At 48.1% G+C, this 21,730-nt stretch overlaps 1 protein-coding gene across 3 annotated transcripts in view; it reads right to left on the reverse strand.

Moving 5' to 3' along the window:
- Nucleotides 1-21,730, reverse strand: part of kdm4b (lysine (K)-specific demethylase 4B) — a 453,216-nt gene that overhangs the window by 76,334 nt on the left and 355,152 nt on the right. For all 3 annotated transcript variants that reach the window (XM_048559767.2, XM_059638447.1, XM_059638448.1), the window contains exon 14: nt 817-1,033. In XM_048559767.2, the coding sequence (XP_048415724.1) occupies nt 817-1,033 (217 nt within the window). The remainder of the gene's footprint in view (nt 1-816; nt 1,034-21,730) is intronic.

Below are 21,730 nucleotides of genomic sequence, written 5' to 3' on the forward strand. Positions count from 1 at the left end.
TCAGCGAGAGAGCGCATGCTCAAACTCACTCCCATACCTCCTCTCACCCCTCCCTCACCCTCACACTCACCCTCTCATTCCCCTCACTCTCATATCTATTGGGTGAATTTGTATTTGCAGATATATTCTATTTTTTTCAAAAAGCACATACCTTATAGACAGTCATTCAATCTGGCGTTTAAATGAGGGGGCATAATTTTAAGGTGAAGGGCAAGAGCTTTAGAAGGGATTTGAGGAAAATGATTCGTCATCCAGAAGGAGATGGAAGTTTGGAATGCACAGCATGGGAAGGTCGTAGGGGTGGGAAATTTCACACCCTTTAAAGAGTAACTGGATGAGCTCTTGAAATGTCATAACATTCATAGCTACGGGTCAAGAGCTACAAAGTGGAATCAGTGTAGATAGGTAACAGATTTGTGTGTCGGTGTATGCTTGATGGGCTAAAGGGCCTCTTCTGTACTGAGAGACTCTAGGGTGCTTGGTGTAGACTTAAAGGCTGTATGTTCCACTTTGCATGCCTCATTCTATCCTGGTTTATATTCTATATTTTGATGAGTTTTTTAACATTGTTAGAGAGTGCAGTTGGACAGAAACCCATGACAGATAAATCAGCTTCAATGGCATTTTATCGCTCTGCTATTCATAAATTTTTAATGAATTCAAGAATTTTAATATTCAAACAGAATATTCACTTCCAAAACACATTATTACCATGCCCTTTGTGACACAGATTAACACAAATTGCACATATTTCAATACAGGACTGATAGTCCATTCATTTGGAAGATATATTTGTTTGAGTTGGGAACTACTTACTAGCATGCACCTGAAGACAGCATTTTGAACAGGAAATGAGCAAGCTGGTCCCATCATCACCAATGTACGAATTTGTTGGTAAAGGTTCCGTGTTTTCTCCACCTGACGTGAAACACATTTCTGGGATGATTGGCTTTGTCTTTTGCCCAACCTTAGCAGTTACTTTCCAGGAATTTCCATCTGCTGAGAAAGTGTCCTGAACAGTATCTCTTTCAGGCTTCAAAAGAAAGAAACAGATTTTGTAAAGAATAAATCAAAAGCATTCAACTTTTCGTTATTTTACAATCAGAACCCACAGCAGATGACGTACAACTAAATCTAAAACTTTTCAACTTGCATGGAAAATATTAAATTAGTGATCTCAGAGACCAGTAGAGCAGAACCAATTGTCCACATCCTGTGTTGTTGGTCTCAAACTGACAAGCAGGAAGGGGAAAGCAACAGCTGCCCAGGGATATAAGAAAATGTATAGAACATAATTTATCCACACAACTGTATCCGACCCATACAACCTGTTAGACAGAAAAATTAATACCTCAAAAATCCCAAGGACAATACATTAAATCAATTTCACCACATCCTCTTTCCAATGTATTTTTAACATTATGGTCAATGACAGGAGCTTTCTGCATTTTCTCTTATTTAAATAAAGGACACAGTATCATATAGTTATAGAGATGCACAGCACCGAAACAGACCCTTCTGTCCAACTCGTCCATGCCAACCATATATCCTAAGAAAATCTAGTCCTACTTGCTCCCATTTGGCCCATTTCCCTCTAAACCCTTTCCACTCATATAGCTATCTAGATGCCTTTAAAATGTTGTAATTGAACCAGCCTCCACCAATTCCTCTGGCAGCTCATTCCACACATGCACCACCCTCTGTGCGAAAAAGTTGCCTCCTAGGTCCCTTTTAAATCTATTCCCCTCACCTTAAACCTATGCCTGCTAGTTTTGGACTCCCCCACCTTAGGGAAAAGACCTTGTCTATTTACCCTGTCCAGGACCTCATGATTTTATAGACTTCTATAAGGTCACCCTGCAGCCTCTGATGTTTCAGGGAAAGTAGCTGCAGCCTAATCAACCTCTCCCTGCAGCTCAAACTCTCCTACCCTGGCAACATCCTTGTAAATTTTCCCTGAACCCTTTCAAGTTTCACAATATCCTTCCTACGGCAAGGAGGCCAGAATTGCATGCAGTATTCCAAAAATGGTCTAACCAATGTCTTATACTGCTGCATCATTACCTCCCAACTCCCATACTCAAAGCATTGACCAATAAAGGCAAGTGTACCAAATGTCTTGTTCACTATCCTGTCTACCTGGTTTTTACTTTCAAGGAACTATGAACTTGCACTCCAAAGTCTCATGATAACATAATTTTACAGTTATTTCTTAAGACATCCAGGAAGTTGTCTTTTAATCTAGGCTGATACTCTAGCACAGTGCTACATGGTTAAAGTACTATCTGCCAGGAGAGAAGTTAAATTAAGGTCCCCTTTTCACATGTTTCAATCCTAGGTAACAAATGCATGAGAAGCAGAGTGTTCTTCTCCTGTCCTGGCCAATGTCTTTTCCTCCCTCTCACATAATTTTTTTTAAAAAGCTATTTTTTCAACTCATGGCCTCGAGATGTTACTGGTACAGAAATGCTAACATATTTGCCCTCTTACCAAGAGTCACTATACTCCAAATGTAAATTGCAGCATGAAGCTTTGAGACATTTCAACGGAATAGTACAATATAATGAAAATAAAAGTATTCCTTTATTTGCTGAAATAGATGACATCGAAATGAGGTGAATACTAGATTGTATAGAACAAAAATATGTTTGACAATAAAACTGGCTGTACCCAAACAGCACACAAGTGTGAACCTAGTATGAGTGTTTAAAACAAAAACTGGAAGTGGATGGTTCCATTGTCTAAAGCTTGCTATTTCAGTTTAGTCTGATAAATGATGTGCATACAAATGACAATATTGCATCTGACAAAATATTCAGACAAGAAGAAATAGCATACAGGAAAAAAAAGCGGAAGATTAGATTGTTCTCTTTTATATCCTTGGAAGGACATGTAACTTTGAAAGCAGCCAAGCAGTTCTTACATGTCTTACACAGAGGCCAAGCTTAAATGCAAGTAATTCAGTGCTATGATTCTACTCGTGCTATCATACAGGTCAGCCGGCTAAGAGGCTCCAGTGTTGCTGGTGATAAAAGATGGGATTTGTGCAGATCCAATCCAGCAATCACCAATGCAGTAGTCAAGTCAAAAGTTAAACGTTTTGGAACTGTACAGTTTTTATAAGCGTGGGAGTGAACAAGCCACAAGGGAGTCAATCCTTCTTGATACCATTACTGAATTGGCTTTTCACTGCAAATATTAAAAAATGTCTACCTAACAGCCATTCTTTTTCCCCCTGCATCAGTTCAAGTGATTTAGTGGGATTGCTGTAAACTCAGATGAACTGCATTTCCATGTACTTAATGCTATTGCACAAATTGTTGCACAAATATTTCATTTGTCTTGCCTCTCTCCTTTCCAATGAGATTTTATCGAGTCAATGCTATAAAAAAAGGTTTCAAGATGATTTTCAATTATTTGAAGGTGTCAAACTCTGTGTCTTTGGGTAATGTAGAACAAAATTCAATTCAAAACCAATCTCACTTTAATCAAAGTTTGTTGTGAATGTTACATGCACACAATAAATGTTCTTCCATCAAATATAGGAAGATTCGTGCTTAGACATTATTACTTCCAACTATAAGTCAAAATGGAGACAGACTTAAACTCCAGAAACAAGCAAGTGTTGGAAAGTCAGATTTATTAACTTTTTCTATATTTTCCTTTCAAACGCCACTACACCCTCAAGACTTTATTTTTAAAATAGGGAAAGTATGTGTCTTCTATTTTGTATTTTTTGGCAACAGATCATTGAGCCAAAAGCAAATGCAATCAATGATTCTTTTTCAGATAAGACTATTCACAAACAACAATTTGCATTTGTACAGATTCTTTAGAGTAACAAGTATTCCTAGGCACTTTGCAGAGGCACAAGGATAAAGTGACAATTATAAAGATGATCAAATGTTTGCTAGGAGATGATTTAAAGCAAGGACTCAAAAGGAATACAGGGTGTGGAGAGAGGACAGGTTTTGGAGAGTAAATTCTAGTTTGAGAGGCATAACTAGTCGAAAGTTCTCATCAGGGTAGGTCAACATGAAAGGAGTAATGTGCACATAATATGAACAAGAAGAACTGAGAAGATGAATAACAGGTCAGCAGAGACAGCAAGGGTCAAGGCCACAGGGTGTCCTGAATTTAGAATATTAAATCCAAGGTACAACCAAATCAGAAGCTAATGTGGTCAGTGAAGAGGAAAAATGAATGGATTTGCTGTAGTTGATAATATGGAAACAGAGTTTTGGGTGGGCTGAGATTTAATGGGGTTGGATGGGAGTCTAACCAGGACAGCATTCAATTAGGTGTATTAAGTAACATTAAATAGTTTCAGTAGCAGAGGACAGACTGTGGTGCAGGGGGAGGTGGGCACTATAACAGAGTTTGGATGAAGGTGGTCTTTCATGAAGTAAAGCACATTGGTCTTGAAAATGGAGGTTGGAGATGAGTTAGAGATGAACTGATGGTTTAAAATGACAACGTTTATGCCCTTTATCCTCCCACTCACTGCATAGTTACAGTAAGAAGAACTTCTAAGGCCAGGAATAGAAGTGTACACCATCAGTTCCATTGTGAAAAAGTGAACAGTAGGCTTTAATACCGAAATTTTTAAAAGCTACAAATAAATTAATTTTAATTTTTATATTTAAAAGTCATTTTGTTTGGTCATTGAATTCCAATGACATCTGGAAACTAACTTAAGAGGAATCATTAAACAAGCCTAAATTCTCACTGGAGTCATTGATGCGAGGTGCTCAAGTGGCTTTTTTTGTAATATCAACTATGTTTGTTAATTCAGTTCCCTCACAACTGGAATGAAGAATTCTTCCAAACCAGATCGAAGTTGATGATATTGTTTAATCTGTCTTTAAAAGCTTGCTTTTTTGTCTTGAAAACCTTTATAATCTGAACATATTCAAAGATTTAATTGTTGCTTTTTTTTAAAGTGGTTACAAAACAAGAAATCTACTAACTTGAATTAGGATTGCTATAAAACTCAACTTAAATTCAACAGATACAGGATTTGAGAAAGAATTTAGTATATTGATCCTAATGCTGAAGTTCGTAAACAAAATTGAATTATAGAGAATATACTGCAAAGATGAAAAGAAAAACTGTAAATGTTTGAAATTAACAGTTGGCTTATCAGCATCTAAAAACAGACAAGAGAATTTAGCTTTTCGCATGAAGACCTCTCATCAGACCACCGAGGGCTTCCAGCATTTTCTGGCCGACTCAATATATTACCTGTTTGTAACACCAGACATACAGCAATGATTAATTGTAAATCACCCTTGTCTGAAATTCTGTAAGGTTAAAGGTAAAACTGCTCTACTGTCAGGTTCAAACAGATGAACTCACACTAATCACATATCTGCTAGCAAACGCTCCCTTGGCATTTAGCCATTTGAATGCAGTTAAAAATGTTGGTTAATTGCTAATTCTTTGTTATAATCAGTAATAGCTCAAAACTAACTATAATCGATAGGAATCAAAAGATAGAAATCTTAGAAATACAATGTAAATTACTTGATAAGATCATTATCATATTTTGTTGATTGAGTGGCTGTTGACTCCTAGTATAGACAAAGGTCCCCTGATATGCCCAGGAGCAGGTGATCTGGATCAGGCTGCTATTGAAAGTAAGTGTGCTAGAGCGGGGTTAGTTAATGTATTGTACCTGTCGAGTTTTGTACATTCACACTTATGTAACTTTTCAATTTTAAAAATCATTAAAAATTCCCAACACACTTATTGCAGCTGTTTTGCAACAACCCAGATGGAGCTGCTAAGAAAGCGAGGCTTGTCCACGAAGTCTGACATCCCCATAGACAGAGCAATAGATGATGCAGATCTGCCAATTCTAGCATTTCAAAAGTCAAAAGGACACCATCTTCCTTAAAGATTATGGCTGATATTTTTCTTTGTTACAAGAATGCACTTTTCTTTTTCAACATAGCAGCTGTTTTGCTACTGTTTAGAACAGAAAAAATGAAGTATCACTTCTAAGCTACATAGGCCAAGATTCTACATTTGCATTTATTGACTTTTTGAGCTATGGTGCATTTGGTGCCCATAGGTTTCCACTCATTGCTGGTGCAGCAATTTTTATTGGAAATGCGGACAAAATCCCCAGTTACTGAGCCTAAATGTGTCTCTTGTTGAGGTGTGTATACAAAATAAAAGGACACTTGCCCAATACCAAAAGTCAACCATTGCCAAGGAACCACACACACCGGCAAGTAGTCAGTGTTGACTCAGTCTTCCTGGAATTCATTAGATACTCACTTTCCCAAGAGAAAAGTAAAATCTATTAAGGATTCAGACTCCTCAAACCTAGACAGAAATATATTAGAAATTAAAATTTTGAACGATACTCAGTCTCCCACCATAAAAACGAACATGATTGAAATTCCATCCAACAGCAAAATCTACAGTTAAACATGAAAAAGAAGGCAATGATTTAAAAAAGCAACAAAATGAATTGTATAGACGTATATCCCTTTCCTTCCAAGAAATGTGCGTGAAGATGAAAAGGCCACATTAAGTATGAAAGTATGACAAAGACAAATCAAGAAGCACTGATTAAATAATGCAACTTTAAAGAATTAAGAATATTCCTACTTTCTGAAAAGAAGCCAGTGTGTGTTTACCATAGATTTATGGCTTACAAGTTGGCTTTTGAAGCTCTTAAAAGTCCTTCAAGGGATAGGGGTCAATTTATACAAAAGGTAAAAAATACAAAACGGTGTTGCTGGTAACTATTTTGACATGTGAAAATATTCTTTTTGTCAACCGCCACACACTGACTGCTCTGTGCCTCAAACATCTGCTCATCTTTTTGGCAACACGGACCTCATTATCCATCAATCCCATGGCCTGAATCAGAAGCCAAGTATAACCCTGTATTTCTGTACCCAAAAACTGAAGCCAACTCCTAATTCACATACAATTAGCTGAGCAGGGAGTAGATTTATTTGTCAAGTAGTAGTCTAAACATGCACTGTGAAATCTAAAAACAGGGTAAGTTCTAAATACTGTGTCAACTCTCCACCGTGATCTAAGAAAATCCTTCCAAATTAAGAATCTTATATTCCAAGCATTTGATACAATATGTCAGTGAAAGTTAGATTTACAACGTTGTAATTTTTTGCAGTCTTGGATACAATAGCTACGATATCAAGATTCGATGCGTCTGGTTAGGATGCATTTATATGAATTGGTAACTGTCAAATTCAGCTTAGCTTTCTGAGGAAGTAGAGACATTGGTGTGGTTTCTTAACTACAGAGTTCATGTAGATTGATCAAGACAGATTGTTAGTTATATTTACTCCATGGAATAGGAAGCTCTTGACCATTTCCACCTCAGCACCAATCTATTACACAAACTAGCCTTCCATCCAGGGGCTCAGTCTGTACTTCTTGCTACCTGCCAACATCATCAATTACCCCTGCCACTCCGGTTATACTCTCTTCCACCTTCTTGCTTCAGGAAGGCAATACACAAATTTGAAAACACGTATCTACAGATTCAAGAACAGCTTCTTTCCCACTTCTCCATTCTAATGAGAGGTCAGTTCAAAAATCTGATCTTTCTCTGCACCTTCTCTACAGCCATTCTGCATTCTGTTCTATTTAACTGATGTACTTACGTAAGGTATAATTTGGCAGGGTAGCACACAAAACAATACTTTTCACTGTATCTTGGTACATGAAATAATAAAGCAAATAAAATCAACATCTTTTGAATAACAAATTTAATTCACAGAACATTGTATAATCAGATAGTTGGGTGCTACCTTTTAATTGAACCCAGAATTTAATGATAGGAAACATCTTTGGCTTGGAATCGTTAACGAACTGCCAGAGGCAAATAAATGTTAGGCAAAAAAATAAAATTTGTTAGATGATTCCTTTACTATTATAAGGAACTACCAAAGTATTATTACATTTAGTTTCCAGAAAGGCTATCAAGAGATATGGATCAAAGGCAGGTAAATAAATTTGAGTTGTAAGTCAGCTGTGATCGAAATGCGATGATCAAACTGAATGGCAGAACCGATGTTGATTAGCAGTTCTGTATTATCACTTTGGTGCTTTCTTAAAAAGAATGCATACAAAGTTATTCAAATAGGTCCTCGTGATAATTCCTGTTCTGGGTTGCAGCACATTTATACAGAAATCACTACCAACATATATGCATATTACAAATAATTATTTTCCATTGTTACGCTGACAACCAGTTACATTTAAATTACTGTCACTGGAACTGCACGACTTGCAAATTGTTGCAGCACAACAGTCTAAACTGCCCACTAATTGATACCTGAGAAAATTGTGGAAATCTTTTATTAAAAAATTGATGGCTCAGAGGATAAATGCATTTTTGCTTAGCACACAGATTTCAAGTTGCCTTCCCTGGTCCACATTTACATAGGTGCTTGAACTCAACCCAGGCCAACATTTGTGCTGTTCCAACTAACCTCTGCTTCCTCATGTTAAGTACACAAAAATAATGTCAGAGTTCCCTTCCTAATCATGATGCAGTGACTTTTGGTGGAATGTATGCTTTGCATTGACAAGAGGTAAGCACAGATGCTGACATTTGTTATTTATGGCTGTTTATGAGCTAGAGGGAAAGAAATCAGCCCAAGGAATTGACCAAACACCCAATCACTGCTTTTCAGAAAAAAGCAGAGAGCTCAAAAAAAAAGGAAACATACAAAAGGTGTGGGAGCAGCAACCAAAACAAATCTAATGATTCAACTTTTCATAATTGTTAAAGTACTAAAACAAACTGGTCAGACTATCGAGAATTTTGTCAAGAGTCACAGTTCAATCCAATCTTCATAACTTTTATCGTTCCTTTTCAAGCTAATATCTGAGGTTTCTTTAAAATAAAGATCTTTCTCAGCTAATATTTGACAACAATGACATAATCCCATATTTTATCATCCCTCTATGCACTTGGGTTTTAAGCTGCAGGTATCTGCAGCCCATTGGACCGTAAATGTTCATTTCGTCCAACATGCTTTTATTTTAGGGTGTCCAGTAATGTGGCAGCCTTCAATCTTGCAAGACAATAGTTTGCATTGTGGTGTTCACCTGCACATTAAGCAACTCCTGATGAGGCACTCTACTCTAGCAGACACTGCTGCATTTGCTGCACAGGGCAACAGTGTCTAATAAGGTGCACAATGCTCTGGCCTCTATTTTCTGAAGGATCCTGTTTTGGTCTGCTGAGCTTTTTGTTTGTGTCACTCCTTCCAAAGCCCTTCAAGGGGTCACAGTCATCAGCAACTGCCTCACAGGTGGCAGTGTCAATGCTTCTCAACTTTATATTTTACTGGCATGCATCTCTGCAGCAGAGGTACGCAAATCCAAGTACTCATGAGTAGCTCAAGTTTTTCAAAACAAAAAGATGCAGAATAGAACTCTCCTTCGATTATCTCAATTACAGGTCCTCACATCCCGCTTCTTCTAAAGACTCAATTTTCCCAGTATTCCTGTCTCTCATAGCTCTTCCGACAATGCCACCTTCCAGAGAGTTTCTGAAATGTTCTCCTTTATAACTTCAAATTAGATTGTCCTCCAGCATGGGTGACCTCACTAATGCAGATATAATAGGCCGACGGGCTCTTTTGTGCGCTGTAGATCTCTAAGACAGGGCCATCAACCATGTCAATCCTATCTCCTGCCCTCAGCCCTCTACATCAATTAACTTAAATCTGTCGTTGGGAAAACATTGGCACTTATTACAAAGGATGTAATGGCAGAGCATTTAGAGACACTTAATATAATCAAAAACAGTCAGCAAGGTGAAATCACAAGTAAAAGCTTTACTACCATTGTTTGGGGAGGTAATAAGTAGGTTAGATGAAGTGGAACCAGTGGATGCAACAAATTTGAATTGCCAGATTGCGTTTAATAAAGTACCATACAAAAGGCTATTCAAGACAAGAGCCCCAGATGTTAAGGCTAATATGCTAGTACGGATAGCGGACTGCTAACTAATAGGAGAGCGCGGGCGAGACAGCGAGAGAGGAGAGAGAGACAGCGAGACAGCGAGAGAGAGCGCGAGACAGCGAGAGAGAGCGCGAGACAGCGAGAGAGAGCGCGAGACAGCGAGAGAGAGCGCGAGACAGCGAGAGAGAGCGCGAGACAGCGAGAGAGAGCGCGAGACAGCGAGAGAGAGCGCGAGACAGCGAGAGAGAGCGCGAGACAGCGAGAGAGAGCGCGAGACAGCGAGAGAGAGCGCGAGACAGCGAGAGAGAGCGCGAGACAGCGAGAGAGAGCGCGAGACAGCGAGAGAGAGCGCGAGACAGCGAGAGAGAGCGCGAGACAGCGAGAGAGAGCGCGAGACAGCGAGAGAGAGCGCGAGACAGCGAGAGAGAGCGCGAGACAGCGAGAGAGAGCGCGAGACAGCGAGAGAGAGCGCGAGACAGCGAGAGAGCGAGAGAGAGACAGCGAGAGAGCGAGAGAGACAGCGAGAGAGAGAGAGACAGCGAGACAGCGAGAGAGAGAGAGACAGCGAGAGAGAGAGAGACAGCGAGAGAGAAAGAGACACAGCGAGAGAGAGAGAGACAGCGAGAGAGAGAGAGACAGCGAGAGAGAGAGCGAGACAGCGAGAGAGAGAGAGAGAGACAGCGAGAGAGAGAGAGAGAGACAGCGAGAGAGAGAGAGAGAGACAGCGAGAGAGAGAGAGAGAGACAGCGAGAGAGAGAGAGACAGCGAGAGAGAGAGAGACAGCGAGAGAGAGAGAGACAGCGAGAGAGAAAGAGACACAGAGAGAGAGAGAGAGACAGCGAGAGAGAGAGCGAGACAGCGAGAGAGAGAGCGAGACAGCGAGAGAGAGAGAGAGAGAGACAGCGAGAGAGAGAGACAGAGAGACAGCGAGAGAGAGAGAGACAGCGAGAGAGAGAGAGACAGCGAGAGAGAGAGAGACAGCGAGAGAGAAAGAGACACAGAGAGAGAGAGAGACAGCGAGAGAGAGAGAGAGAGACAGCGAGAGAGAGAGAGAGAGAGACAGCGAGAGAGAGCGAGACAGCGAGAGAGAGAGAGAGAGACAGCGAGAGAGAGAGAGACAGCGAGAGAGAGAGAGACAGCGAGAGAGAGAGAGAGACAGCGAGAGAGAGAGAGAGACAGCGAGAGAGAGAGCGAGACAGCGAGAGAGAGAGAGAGAGACAGCGAGAGAGAGCGAGACACAGAGAGAGAGAGCGAGACAGCGAGAGAGAGAGAGAGACAGCGAGAGAGAGAGCGAGACAGCGAGAGAGAGAGCGAGACAGCGAGAGAGAGAGAGAGAGACAGCGAGAGAGAGAGAGAGAGACAGCGAGAGAGAGAGAGAGAGACAGCGAGAGAGAGAGAGAGAGACAGCGAGAGAGAGAGAGAGAGACAGCGAGAGAGAGAGAGAGAGACAGCGAGAGAGAGAGAGAGAGACAGCGAGAGAGAGAGAGAGAGAGACAGCGAGAGAGAGCGAGACAGCGAGAGAGAGAGAGAGAGACAGCGAGAGAGAGAGAGACAGCGAGAGAGAGAGAGACAGCGAGAGAGAGAGAGAGACAGCGAGAGAGAGAGAGAGACAGCGAGAGAGAGAGAGAGACAGCGAGAGAGAGAGAGAGACAGCGAGAGAGAGAGAGAGAGACAGCGAGAGAGAGAGAGAGAGACAGCGAGAGAGAGCGAGACACAGAGAGAGAGAGAGAGAGACAGCGAGAGAGAGAGAGAGACAGCGAGAGAGAGAGCGAGACAGCGAGAGAGAGAGAGAGAGACAGCGAGAGAGAGAGAGAGAGACAGCGAGAGAGAGAGAGAGAGACAGCGAGAGAGAGAGAGAGAGACAGCGAGAGAGAGAGAGAGAGACAGCGAGAGAGAGAGAGAGAGAGACAGCGAGAGAGAGACAGCGAGAGAGAGAGAGACAGCGAGAGAGAGAGAGACAGCGAGAGAGAGAGAGACAGCGAGAGAGAGACAGCGAGAGAGAGACAGCGAGAGAGAGACAGCGAGAGAGAGACAGCGAGAGAGAGAGAGACAGCGAGAGAGAGAGAGAGAGACAGCGAGAGAGAGAGAGAGAGACAGCGAGAGAGAGAGAGAGAGACAGCGAGAGAGAGAGAGAGAGACAGCGAGAGAGAGAGCGAGACAGCGAGAGAGAGAGAGAGAGACAGCGAGAGAGAGCGAGACACAGAGAGAGAGAGAGAGAGACAGCGAGAGAGAGAGAGACAGCGAGAGAGAGAGAGACAGCGAGAGAGAGACAGCGAGAGAGAGACAGCGAGAGAGAGACAGCGAGAGAGAGAGAGACAGCGAGAGAGAGAGAGAGAGACAGCGAGAGAGAGAGAGAGAGAGACAGCGAGAGAGAGCGAGACAGCGAGAGAGAGAGAGAGAGAGACAGCGAGAGAGAGAGAGACAGCGAGAGAGAGAGAGACAGCGAGAGAGAGAGAGACAGCGAGAGAGAGAGAGACAGCGAGAGAGAGACAGCGAGAGAGAGACAGCGAGAGAGAGACAGCGAGAGAGAGACAGCGAGAGAGAGACAGCGAGAGAGAGACAGCGAGAGAGAGAGAGACAGCGAGAGAGAGAGAGAGAGACAGCGAGAGAGAGAGAGAGAGACAGCGAGAGAGAGAGAGAGAGAGACAGCGAGAGAGAGAGAGAGAGACAGCGAGAGAGAGAGCGAGACAGCGAGAGAGAGAGAGAGAGACAGCGAGAGAGAGCGAGACACAGAGAGAGAGAGAGAGACAGCGAGAGAGAGAGAGAGACAGCGAGAGAGAGAGAGACAGCGAGAGAGAGACAGCGAGAGAGAGACAGCGAGAGAGAGACAGCGAGAGAGAGAGAGACAGCGAGAGAGAGAGAGACAGCGAGAGAGAGAGAGACAGCGAGAGAGAGACAGCGAGAGAGAGACAGCGAGAGAGAGACAGCGAGAGAGAGACAGCGAGAGAGAGACAGCGAGAGAGAGACAGCGAGAGAGAGACAGCGAGAGAGAGACAGCGAGAGAGAGACAGCGAGAGAGAGACAGCGAGAGAGAGACAGCGAGAGAGAGACAGCGAGAGAGAGACAGCGAGAGAGAGACAGCGAGAGAGAGACAGCGAGAGAGAGACAGCGAGAGAGAGAGAGAGACAGCGAGAGAGAGAGAGACAGCGAGAGAGAGAGCGAGACAGCGAGAGAGAGAGCGAGACAGCGAGAGAGAGAGCGAGACAGCGAGAGAGAGAGCGAGACAGCGAGAGAGAGAGAGAGAGACAGCGAGAGAGAGAGAGAGAGACAGCGAGAGAGAGAGAGAGAGAGACAGCGAGAGAGAGAGAGAGAGACAGCGAGAGAGAGACAGCGAGAGAGAGACAGCGAGAGAGAGACAGCGAGAGAGAGACAGCGAGAGAGAGACAGCGAGAGAGAGACAGCGAGAGAGAGACAGCGAGAGAGAGACAGCGAGAGAGAGACAGCGAGAGAGAGACAGCGAGAGAGAGACAGCGAGAGAGAGACAGCGAGAGAGAGACAGCGAGAGAGAGACAGCGAGAGAGAGACAGCGAGAGAGAGACAGCGAGAGAGAGACAGCGAGAGAGAGACAGCGAGAGAGAGACAGCGAGAGAGAGACAGCGAGAGAGAGACAGCGAGAGAGAGACAGCGAGAGAGAGACAGCGAGAGAGAGACAGCGAGAGAGAGACAGCGAGAGAGAGACAGCGAGAGAGAGACAGCGAGAGAGAGACAGCGAGAGAGAGACAGCGAGAGAGAGACAGCGAGAGAGAGACAGCGAGAGAGAGACAGCGAGAGAGAGACAGCGAGAGAGAGACAGCGAGAGAGAGACAGCGAGAGAGAGACAGCGAGAGAGAGACAGCGAGAGAGAGACAGCGAGAGAGAGACAGCGAGAGAGAGACAGCGAGAGAGAGACAGCGAGAGAGAGACAGCGAGAGAGAGACAGCGAGAGAGAGACAGCGAGAGAGAGACAGCGAGAGAGACAGCGAGAGAGAGACAGCGAGAGAGAGACAGCGAGAGAGAGACAGCGAGAGAGAGAGAGACAGCGAGAGAGAGAGAGACAGCGAGAGAGAGACAGCGAGAGAGAGACAGCGAGAGAGAGACAGCGAGAGAGAGACAGCGAGAGAGAGACAGCGAGAGAGAGACAGCGAGAGAGAGACAGCGAGAGAGAGACAGCGAGAGAGAGACAGCGAGAGAGAGACAGCGAGAGAGAGAGAGAGACAGCGAGAGAGAGAGAGACAGCGAGAGAGAGAGAGACAGCGAGAGAGAGAGAGACAGCGAGAGAGAGAGAGAGAGACAGCGAGAGAGAGAGAGAGAGAGACAGCGAGAGAGAGCGAGACAGCGAGAGAGAGAGAGCGAGACAGCGAGAGAGAGCGAGACAGCGAGAGAGAGAGAGACAGCGAGAGAGAGAGAGAGACAGCGAGAGAGAGAGAGAGACAGCGAGAGAGAGAGAGAGACAGCGAGAGAGAGAGAGAGACAGCGAGAGAGAGAGAGACAGCGAGAGAGAGAGAGACAGCGAGAGAGAGAGAGAGACAGCGAGAGAGAGAGAGAGACAGCGAGAGAGAGAGAGAGACAGCGAGAGAGAGAGCGAGACAGCGAGAGAGAGAGAGAGAGACAGCGAGAGAGAGAGAGAGAGACAGCGAGAGAGAGAGAGAGACAGCGAGAGAGAGAGAGAGAGACAGCGAGAGAGAGAGAGAGAGAGACAGCGAGAGAGAGAGAGAGAGACAGCGAGAGAGAGAGAGAGAGACAGCGAGAGAGAGAGAGAGACAGCGAGAGAGAGAGAGAGAGACAGCGAGAGAGAGAGAGAGAGACAGCGAGAGAGAGAGCGAGACAGCGAGAGAGAGAGAGAGAGACAGCGAGAGAGAGCGAGACACAGAGAGAGAGAGAGAGACAGCGAGAGAGAGAGAGAGACAGCGAGAGAGAGAGAGAGACAGCGAGAGAGAGAGAGAGACAGCGAGAGAGAGAGCGAGACAGCGAGAGAGAGAGAGAGAGACAGCGAGAGAGAGAGAGAGAGACAGCGAGAGAGAGAGAGAGAGACAGCGAGAGAGAGAGAGAGAGACAGCGAGAGAGAGAGAGAGAGACAGCGAGAGAGAGAGAGAGAGACAGCGAGAGAGAGAGAGAGAGACAGCGAGAGAGAGAGAGAGAGACAGCGAGAGAGAGAGAGAGAGAGAAAGCGAGAGAGAGCGAGACAGCGAGAGAGAGAGAGAGAGACAGCGAGAGAGAGAGAGACAGCGAGAGAGAGAGAGACAGCGAGAGAGAGAGAGACAGCGAGAGAGAGAGAGACAGCGAGAGAGAGAGAGAGACAGCGAGAGAGAGAGAGAGACAGCGAGAGAGAGAGCGAGACAGCGAGAGAGAGAGAGAGAGACAGCGAGAGAGAGAGAGACAGCGAGAGAGAGAGAGAGAGACAGCGAGAGAGAGAGAGAGAGAGACAGCGAGAGAGAGCGAGACAGCGAGAGAGAGCGAGAGACAGCGAGAGAGAGAGAGACAGCGAGAGAGAGAGAGACAGCGAGAGAGAGAGAGACAGCGAGAGAGAGAGAGACAGCGAGAGAGAGAGAGACAGCGAGAGAGAGAGAGAGACAGCGAGAGAGAGAGCGAGACAGCGAGAGAGAGAGAGAGAGACAGCGAGAGAGAGCGAGACACAGAGAGAGAGAGAGAGACAGCGAGAGAGAGAGAGAGACAGCGAGAGAGAGAGCGAGACAGCGAGAGAGAGAGAGAGAGACAGCGAGAGAGAGAGAGAGAGACAGCGAGAGAGAGAGAGAGAGACAGCGAGAGAGAGAGAGAGAGACAGCGAGAGAGAGAGAGAGAGAGACAGCGAGAGAGAGACAGCGAGAGAGAGAGAGACAGCGAGAGAGAGAGAGACAGCGAGAGAGAGACAGCGAGAGAGAGACAGCGAGAGAGAGACAGCGAGAGAGAGAGAGACAGCGAGAGAGAGACAGCGAGAGAGAGAGAGAGAGACAGCGAGAGAGAGAGAGAGAGACAGCGAGAGAGAGAGAGAGAGACAGCGAGAGAGAGAGAGAGAGACAGCGAGAGAGAGAGAGACAGCGAGAGAGAGAGAGAGACAGCGAGAGAGAGAGCGAGACAGCGAGAGAGAGAGAGAGAGACAGCGAGAGAGAGAGAGAGAGACAGCGAGAGAGAGAGAGAGAGACAGCGAGAGAGAGAGAGAGAGACAGCGAGAGAGAGAGAGAGAGACAGCGAGAGAGAGACAGCGAGAGAGAGAGAGACAGCGAGAGAGAGAGAGACAGCGAGAGAGAGACAGCGAGAGAGAGACAGCGAGAGAGAGACAGCGAGAGAGAGACAGCGAGAGAGAGACAGCGAGAGAGAGAGAGACAGCGAGAGAGAGAGAGACAGCGAGAGAGAGAGAGACAGCGAGAGAGAGACAGCGAGAGAGAGAGAGAGAGACAGCGAGAGAGAGAGAGAGAGACAGCGAGAGAGAGAGAGAGAGACAGCGAGAGAGAGAGAGAGAGAGACAGCGAGAGAGAGCGAGACAGCGAGAGAGAGAGAGAGAGACAGCGAGAGAGAGAGAGACAGCGAGAGAGAGAGAGACAGCGAGAGAGAGAGAGAGACAGCGAGAGAGAGAGAGAGACAGCGAGAGAGAGAGCGAGACAGCGAGAGAGAGAGAGAGAGACAGCGAGAGAGAGCGAGACAGCGAGAGAGAGAGAGAGACAGCGAGAGAGAGAGAGAGACAGCGAGAGAGAGAGCGAGACAGCGAGAGAGAGAGAGAGAGACAGCGAGAGAGAGAGAGAGAGACAGCGAGAGAGAGAGAGAGAGAGACAGCGAGAGAGAGAGAGACAGCGAGAGAGAGAGAGAGAGAGACAGCGAGAGAGACAGCGAGAGAGAGAGAGACAGCGAGAGAGAGACAGCGAGAGAGAGACAGCGAGAGAGAGACAGCGAGAGAGAGACAGCGAGAGAGAGACAGCGAGAGAGAGACAGCGAGAGAGAGACAGCGAGAGAGAGACAGCGAGAGAGAGACAGCGAGAGAGAGACAGCGAGAGAGAGACAGCGAGAGAGAGACAGCGAGAGAGAGACAGCGAGAGAGAGACAGCGAGAGAGAGACAGCGAGAGAGAGACAGCGAGAGAGAGACAGCGAGAGAGAGACAGCGAGAGAGAGACAGCGAGAGAGAGACAGCGAGAGAGAGACAGCGAGAGAGAGACAGCGAGAGAGAGACAGCGAGAGAGAGACAGCGAGAGAGAGACAGCGAGAGAGAGACAGCGAGAGAGAGACAGCGAGAGAGAGACAGCGAGAGAGAGACAGCGAGAGAGAGACAGCGAGAGAGAGACAGCGAGAGAGAGACAGCGAGAGAGAGACAGCGAGAGAGAGACAGCGAGAGAGAGACAGCGAGAGAGAGACAGCGAGAGAGAGACAGCGAGAGAGAGACAGCGAGAGAGAGACAGCGAGAGAGAGACAGCGAGAGAGAGACAGCGAGAGAGAGACAGCGAGAGAGAGACAGCGAGAGAGAGACAGCGAGAGAGAGACAGCGAGAGAGAGACAGCGAGAGAGAGACAGCGAGAGAGAGACAGCGAGAGAGAGACAGCGAGAGAGAGACAGCGAGAGAGAGACAGCGAGAGAGAGACAGCGAGAGAGAGACAGCGAGAGAGAGACAGCGAGAGAGAGACAGCGAGAGAGAGACAGCGAGAGAGAGACAGCGAGAGAGAGACAGCGAGAGAGAGACAGCGAGAGAGAGACAGCGAGAGAGAGACAGCGAGAGAGAGACAGCGAGAGAGAGACAGCGAGAGAGAGACAGCGAGAGAGAGACAGCGAGAGAGAGACAGCGAGAGAGAGACAGCGAGAGAGAGACAGCGAGAGAGAGACAGCGAGAGAGAGACAGCGAGAGAGAGACAGCGAGAGAGAGACAGCGAGAGAGAGACAGCGAGAGAGAGACAGCGAGAGAGAGACAGCGAGAGAGAGACAGCGAGAGAGAGACAGCGAGAGAGAGACAGCGAGAGAGAGACAGCGAGAGAGAGACAGCGAGAGAGAGACAGCGAGAGAGAGACAGCGAGAGAGAGACAGCGAGAGAGAGACAGCGAGAGAGAGACAGCGAGAGAGAGACAGCGAGAGAGAGACAGCGAGAGAGAGACAGCGAGAGAGAGACAGCGAGAGAGAGACAGCGAGAGAGAGACAGCGAGAGAGAGACAGCGAGAGAGAGACAGCGAGAGAGAGACAGCGAGAGAGAGACAGCGAGAGAGAGACAGCGAGAGAGAGACAGCGAGAGAGAGACAGCGAGAGAGAGACAGCGAGAGAGAGACAGCGAGAGAGAGACAGCGAGAGAGAGACAGCGAGAGAGAGACAGCGAGAGAGAGACAGCGAGAGAGAGACAGCGAGAGAGAGACAGCGAGAGAGAGACAGCGAGAGAGAGACAGCGAGAGAGAGACAGCGAGAGAGAGACAGCGAGAGAGAGACAGCGAGAGAGAGACAGCGAGAGAGAGACAGCGAGAGAGAGACAGCGAGAGAGAGACAGCGAGAGAGAGACAGCGAGAGAGAGACAGCGAGAGAGAGACAGCGAGAGAGAGACAGCGAGAGAGAGACAGCGAGAGAGAGACAGCGAGAGAGAGACAGCGAGAGAGAGACAGCGAGAGAGAGACAGCGAGAGAGAGACAGCGAGAGAGAGACAGCGAGAGAGAGACAGCGAGAGAGAGACAGCGAGAGAGAGACAGCGAGAGAGAGACAGCGAGAGAGAGACAGCGAGAGAGAGACAGCGAGAGAGAGACAGCGAGAGAGAGACAGCGAGAGAGAGACAGCGAGAGAGAGACAGCGAGAGAGAGACAGCGAGAGAGAGACAGCGAGAGAGAGACAGCGAGAGAGAGACAGCGAGAGAGAGACAGCGAGAGAGAGACAGCGGACAGCGAGAGAGAGACAGCGAGAGAGAGACAGCGAGAGAGAGACAGCGAGAGAGAGAGCAGCGAGAGAGAGAGAGCGAGAGAGAGAGAGAGAGCGAGAGAGAGAGAGAGCGCGAGAGAGAGAGAGCGCGAGAGAGAGAGAGCGCGAGAGAGAGAGCGCGAGAGAGAGAGAGACAGCGCGAGAGCAAGAGAGAGACAGCGAGAGAGAGAGAGACAGCGAGAGAGAGAGAGAGAGACAGCGAGAGAGAGAGAGACAGCGAGAGAGAGAGAGAGAGACAGCGAGAGAGAGAGAGAGACAGCGAGAGAGAGAGAGAGACAGCGAGAGAGAGAGAGAGACAGCGAGAGAGAGAGAGAGACAGCGAGAGAGAGAGAGACAGCGAGAGAGAGAGAGACAGCGAGAGAGAGAGAGAGACAGCGAGAGAGAGAGAGACAGCGAGAGAGAGAGAGAGAGACAGCGAGAGAGAGAGAGACAGCGAGAGAGAGAGAGACAGCGAGAGAGAGAGAGAGACAGCGAGAGAGAGAGAGACAGCGAGAGAGAGAGAGAGACAGCGAGAGAGAGAGAGAGACAGCGAGAGAGAGAGAGAGACAGCGAGAGAGAGAGAGACAGCGAGAGAGAGACAGCGAGAGAGAGAGAGAGACAGCGAGAGAGAGAGAGAGACAGCGAGAGACAGCGAGAGAGAGAGAGAGAGAGCGAGAGAGAGAGCGAGAGCGAGAGCGAGAGAGAGAGCGAGAGAGAGAGCGAGAGAGAGAGCGAGAGAGAGAGCGAGACAGAGAGCGAGAGAGAGAGCGAGAGAGAGAGCGAGACAGAGAGCGAGACAGAGAGCGAGACAGAGAGCGAGACAGAGAGCGAGAGAGAGAGCGAGAGAGAGAGCGAGAGAGCGAGAGAGCGAGAGAGCGAGAGAGCGAGAGAGCGCGAGAGCGCGAGAGCGCGAGAGCGCGAGAGAGAGAGAGAGCGCGAGAGAGAGAGAGAGCGCGAGAGAGAGAGAGCGCGAGAGAGAGAGAGCGCGAGAGAGAGAGAGCGCGAGAGAGAGAGAGCGCGAGAGAGAGAGAGCGCGAGAGAGAGAGAGCGCGAGAGAGAGAGAGCGCGAGAGAGAGAGAGCGCGAGAGAGAGAGAGCGCGAGAGAGAGAGAGCGCGAGAGAGAGAGAGCGCGAGAGAGAGAGAGCGCGAGAGAGAGAGAGCGCGAGAGAGAGAGAGCGCGAGAGAGAGAGAGCGCGAGAGAGAGAGAGCGCGAGAGAGAGAGAGCGCGAGAGAGAGAGAGCGCGAGAGAGAGAGCGCGAGAGAGAGAGAGCGCGAGAGAGAGAGCGCGAGAGAGAGAGAGCGCGAGAGAGAGAGAGCGCGAGAGAGAGAGAGCGCGAGAGAGAGAGAGCGCGAGAGAGAGAGAGCGCGAGAGAGAGAGAGCGCGAGAGAGAGAGAGAGCGCGAGAGAGAGAGAGCGCGAGAGAGAGAGAGCGCGAGAGAGAGAGAGCGCGAGAGAGAGAGAGCGCGAGAGAGAGAGAGCGCGAGAGAGAGAGAGCGCGAGAGAGAGAGAGCGCGAGAGAGAGAGAGCGCGAGAGAGAGAGAGCGCGAGAGAGAGACAGCGCGAGAGAGAGAGAGACAGCGCGAGAGCAAGAGAGAGACAGCGAGAGAGAGAGAGACAGCGAGAGAGAGAGAGACAGCGAGAGAGAGAGAGAGACAGCGAGAGAGAGAGAGACAGCGAGAGAGAGAGAGACAGCGAGAGAGAGAGAGAGACAGCGAGAGAGAGAGAGAGACAGCGAGAGAGAGAGAGACAGCGAGAGAGAGAGAGAGACAGCGAGAGAGAGAGAGAGACAGCGAGAGAGAGAGAGACAGCGAGAGAGACAGCGAGAGAGAGAGAGAGACAGCGAGAGAGACAGCGAGAGAGAGAGAGAGACAGCGAGAGAGAGAGAGAGACAGCGAGAGAGAGAGAGACAGCGAGAGAGAGAGAGACAGCGAGAGAGAGAGAGACAGCGAGAGAGAGAGAGACAGCGAGAGAGAGAGAGACAGCGAGAGAGAGAGAGACAGCGAGAGAGAGAGAGACAGCGAGAGAGAGAGAGACAGCGAGAGAGAGAGAGACAGCGAGAGAGAGAGAGACAGCGAGAGAGAGAGAGACAGCGAGAGAGAGAGAGACAGCGAGAGAGAGAGAGACAGCGAGAGAGAAAGAGACAGCGAGAGAGAAAGAGACAGCGAGAGAGAAAGAGACAGCGAGAGAGAAAGAGACAGCGAGAGAGAAAGAGACAGCGAGAGAGAGAGAGAGACAGCGAGAGAGAGAGAGAGAGACAGCGAGAGAGAGAGAGACAGCGAGAGAGAGAGAGAGAGACAGCGAGAGAGAGAGACAGCGAGAGAGAGAGACAGCGAGAGAGAGAGAGACAGCGAGAGAGAGAGAGACAGCGAGAGAGAGAGAGACAGCGAGAGAGAGAGAGACAGCGAGAGAGAGAGAGACAGCGAGCGAGACAGCGAGCGAGACAGCGAGCGAGACAGCGAGCGAGACAGCGAGCGAGACAGCGAGCGAGACAGAGAGCGAGACAGAGAGCGAGACAGAGAGCGAGACAGAGAGCGAGACAGAGAGCGAGACAGAGAGCGAGACAGAGAGCGAGACAGAGAGCGAGACAGAGAGCGAGACAGAGAGCGAGACAGAGAGCGAGACAGAGAGCGAGACAGAGAGCGAGACAGAGAGCGAGACAGAGAGCGAGACAGAGAGCGAGACAGAGAGCGAGACAGAGAGCGAGACAGAGAGCGAGACAGAGAGCGAGACAGAGAGCGAGACAGAGAGCGAGACAGAGAGCGAGACAGAGAGCGAGAGAGAGAGCGAGCGAGAGAGAGCGAGCGAGAGAGCGCGAGAGAGAGAGAGCGCGAGAGAGAGAGAGCCGAGAGAGAGCGCGAGAGAGAGAGAGCGCGAGAGAGAGAGCGCGAGAGAGAGAGCGCGAGAGAGAGAGAGACAGCGCGAGAGCAAGAGAGAGACAGC

The sequence above is a fragment of the Stegostoma tigrinum genome, chromosome 30 (genome assembly GCF_030684315.1).
Source record: "Stegostoma tigrinum isolate sSteTig4 chromosome 30, sSteTig4.hap1, whole genome shotgun sequence".
NCBI classification, from domain to species: domain Eukaryota; kingdom Metazoa; phylum Chordata; class Chondrichthyes; order Orectolobiformes; family Stegostomatidae; genus Stegostoma; species Stegostoma tigrinum.